Source organism: Phoenix dactylifera, chromosome 3, assembly GCF_051530095.1.
Source record: "Phoenix dactylifera cultivar Ajwa chromosome 3, Ajwa_hap1_PhDact_Kaust_v1.1, whole genome shotgun sequence".
NCBI lineage: Eukaryota > Viridiplantae > Streptophyta > Magnoliopsida > Arecales > Arecaceae > Phoenix > Phoenix dactylifera.
The window spans coordinates 6,065,207-6,068,663 of NC_143192.1; the positions used below are offsets into that span (position 1 = coordinate 6,065,207).

Genomic DNA, 3,457 nt, shown 5'->3' on the forward strand with positions numbered 1-3,457 from the left:
GTGTGCGGCATGAGAGAATTTTATCCATGCCAAAGTGCACTTGGATGCGCGGCAGATCTTTTTTGAGAGCGATTCGGCTATAGTGATCGACTGGATCCTGAGTGGATGAGCTAAGACAGATTTGCATCCTTTAGTCAGTGATATTTGCCATCTTTTGAAGGAGTCTGATTTCTTCAGTGTCATGCATGTATTTTGGAATGCGAACAGTGCAGCAGATTGGATTGCTTTTTCTACAGTACATTATTCTGAAGTCATCACATAAGAGATATTGGAGCATGTGCCATTGGTACTATAGTGTATTTTGCATTGTGACTATTTTGAACGTGGTCATGACCATATATAGTGAGATGGCAAAGAAAGAAAAAAAAAAAAAATCTCACACCACGCATCAACTCGGATTCCCGTCGGACCCACAGCATAAGATAGCCGGCGCCACCTGGTGACCTGTTCGGACTGGGGTCATTTGCTCGTACTCTGTCGCTGCCTTATCTTTACCCTGAGATAAGCTCTGTCCATCCGCTTAGGGAAACACAAAAAAACTTGTACCATTTTTGTCGTACCCTCAACGGAGGAAGAGAGAGCGAAAGCAAGCGTACAGACGGAGGGAGGGAGGGAGAGGTGTGAAGGTCAGATGCCGAAATCATCGTCACCATCACCCACCATCACCCCGATGAACAAAACCCATCCCCAAACCCTAACCCTAACCCCACCCCCTCCCCCAACCCTAATCCCCAACCCCTCTCCCCAAGACGACGACAACGAGGACGACGACGACGATCTCCTCCATCTCCAATCCTACCCCCAATCCCTCCTCATGGACGAGGAGGACGACCCCGAGCCCAACCTGAACCTCTATCCATCACAATCCTCGATCCCTAACCCTAACCCTAACCCTAATTCCGACCAATCCCCTTTCTCCTCCCTTCTCTTCCGCGAACCCAACGACGAGGAGGAGGAGGAGGAGGAGGAGGATGCCGCCGACGAGGACGACGACGAGATCGAGGGCAACGACGACCACAAGCCTGCCCTCAACGGCCACGCAGTTCCTGCCGCCGACCCCCCCGCCGACGCCGCCGCCGCCGCCCCCGTCCCCGTCCCTCCGGCCCCCCACATCGACCCCTCGTCTCACATCTCCTCCCAGTTCTACACCTTCAACCGCGATTCCCACGCTCTGATGGTCCGCTGCATCCTGGAGGGCCGCCTCGCGACGCCCGACGAGATCCGCGGTGCCACCCCCGCCCCCGTCCTCAAGTCGTGGCGCTCTGTGTGGAAGGACCGCAACGAGGACACCGCCTACCTCACAGCTTGGAAGCGTATCCAGGACAAGCTCGCTGCCCACCTCGACGCCGTGCCCGCCCCCGGCTCCCTCCCCGTCCTTTTCTTCAAGAACAACCCCGCTCAGAGCGTCTCCCATGTCGACCAGTGGCAGGACATCGTCACTGCCGCGCATGCCGACCCGGACCTCCTCCGCCACCTTGGCCTCAAGGAAACTGTCGACCGTATCAAGAAGTCTTGGACTGTCGGCGCCAAGTTCTATGGCATTCCTGAGTCGTTCATCCGGGTTTGTGTCGCCTCCTGCCCTGTCTGCACCTCGTCCTCCTCCGCTGTGTCCGCAGGTGGTGCTTCTATTGCTGCCCGTTCCAAGCGCCGGCGGTTTGAGTACACTGAGTCCTTTGATGTGCCTGCCAAGGATGTGCCTCGCCAGCTCCAGCAGCTCGCGGCCAAGCACAAGGTGGTCCTTTGCATCCGCCAGAAGTACATTCGCTACAAGCCCTTCATGGCTGAGGTGAAGGACTATGCCTGCCACCGAGCTGGGGAGCCATCGTCAGCCTCTGCTTCCTCGAAGAAGGCCAGGGTCTTAAAGAGGGAGCCTTACCAGTCCAAGCGGTGCGGATGTGGGTTCCGTATCCGGGCAATTGTTCCCATTGCCAACTATAATGAGAAAGACAAGACCTTTGTGTATCAGGATGAGGGCACTGCTGTTTTTAAACTGTATGCTGTGCACTCTGGGCACGAGCCGGGCCCACTTGATGGAAATGCCAGGATCATCCACCGGGTGGTCGGGCAGAAGGGGGGTTTCGATCTTGACCCAGTGGACTATGGGGTCAGGGAGGAAGCTGAACCGGAGTCATTTGTTAACCTTACAGGGAAGGAAGACTGTGGGGATCCCCACCACATGGTACTGCAGCTGGTCCAAGAGCTCAGGGTGGAGGCTGGGTTTCTGGAGGGAAAGATTGCTAAAATGCCACCAGAGATGCTGGGTTCTCTGGCGCACAATCTGGTGGATATTCTTCACAGGCTGAGGAATGTGGCTGTAACTCAGCACTCAGAGGAGTCTTTGGTAGTGGGCAATGAGGAGCTTGGGCAGTGGGGTCATGATGGCAACCACCACCTTGACAGCCATGATAGGATATTTGCTAAGGATGCAGAGATGATTGATGAGGAGGAGAATGATTTTGATTCGACTCTTGGGGCCATTGTTCCATGGGATAGGATGTCAGTGGAGTGCCAGGATAGGAAGCTGCTTATGAGGGAGGGCTTGAAGTCTGACAAGTGGATGATGAAGGAGGACTGTGGTGACTTTGACGAGAAGAGCATTCTGAATTGTGGTGAGGATGAGGACTCCAAGCTGATAAAGCCCTTAAGGAATGATGGGACGATTGTGCCGGACCGGAATCTGCTAGGGATGCAGGTGGATGGATTCTATCCTGATACTACCAAGTGGTATGATTCACCAAGTGGCTTGGATCCTGGTGCGGATTCTGGGGATGGTGGGTTTAGGCATGGAGGAATTGTATGAGGTAGTGTTTAGGAGTTGCTTGGTTTGCCTTCCTTGATGTTGGAAGGGATCTGTAAATTCTGTACACTAGAGGAAAGTTGGGACCCACATCTTCACTTTATTAGGTGGAAATTCCCTGCAGTATCCTATTGGTTGTTTCATACACAGGTTGCCTTTATCAATTAAACCATGTTTTAGTAGGCTCATTTATGGTGCTTGTGGTCATCAGCTCCCTTCTACTTGTTCTCATTTTTGCCTACCATTTGCCTTTTCTAGTGCATTCTTAGGTTGATCATAATCATGACTGGCAGTACTTTGTATGATTGTGTATTGTTTTCTGCAGCCACATTGCTATAAGTATGGAATGCTTGTTTCTGGGAATAAGTATGGCAGGTCATCAATTTGTATTATAAGTTAGTGCTGACATTTGGTGGCTGGCGCATTATAGGATTTATGGCAGTACTTTTAGTTGCTTTCTTTGAATAAATATTTGCATGAACGAAGAAGTCTGTTTAACATGTGGTAGTTCGTATTACTCTTGCAGCTGTACAAATATTGACAGGTGGTTTAAATGTATGAATCAGTATGGCTATTTCTTTACTTTGTTTTATGAATTGTCATGGCTGCATATTAATCGCCATATCTCAGCATTATTGGAAGCAGTGGTAGTAGTTGCTA

General features: G+C 51.6%; 1 protein-coding gene across 1 annotated transcript; it reads left to right on the forward strand.

The window, feature by feature from the left end:
• Positions 1-453: 453 nt before the first annotated feature.
• On the forward strand, positions 454-2,985 carry LOC103713382 (uncharacterized). Its single transcript, XM_008800288.6, has one exon. The coding sequence runs from the start codon at positions 632-634 to the stop codon at positions 2,798-2,800; it is 2,169 nt and encodes a 722-aa protein (XP_008798510.3). The 5' UTR covers positions 454-631; the 3' UTR covers positions 2,801-2,985.
• The last annotated feature ends 472 nt before the right edge of the window (positions 2,986-3,457 follow it).

Excerpts from the sequence above, each read along its gene's own strand:
- LOC103713382 (XM_008800288.6), top strand. The coding sequence starts at position 632 with ATGCCGAAATCATCGTCACCATCACCCACCATCACCCCGATGAACAAA.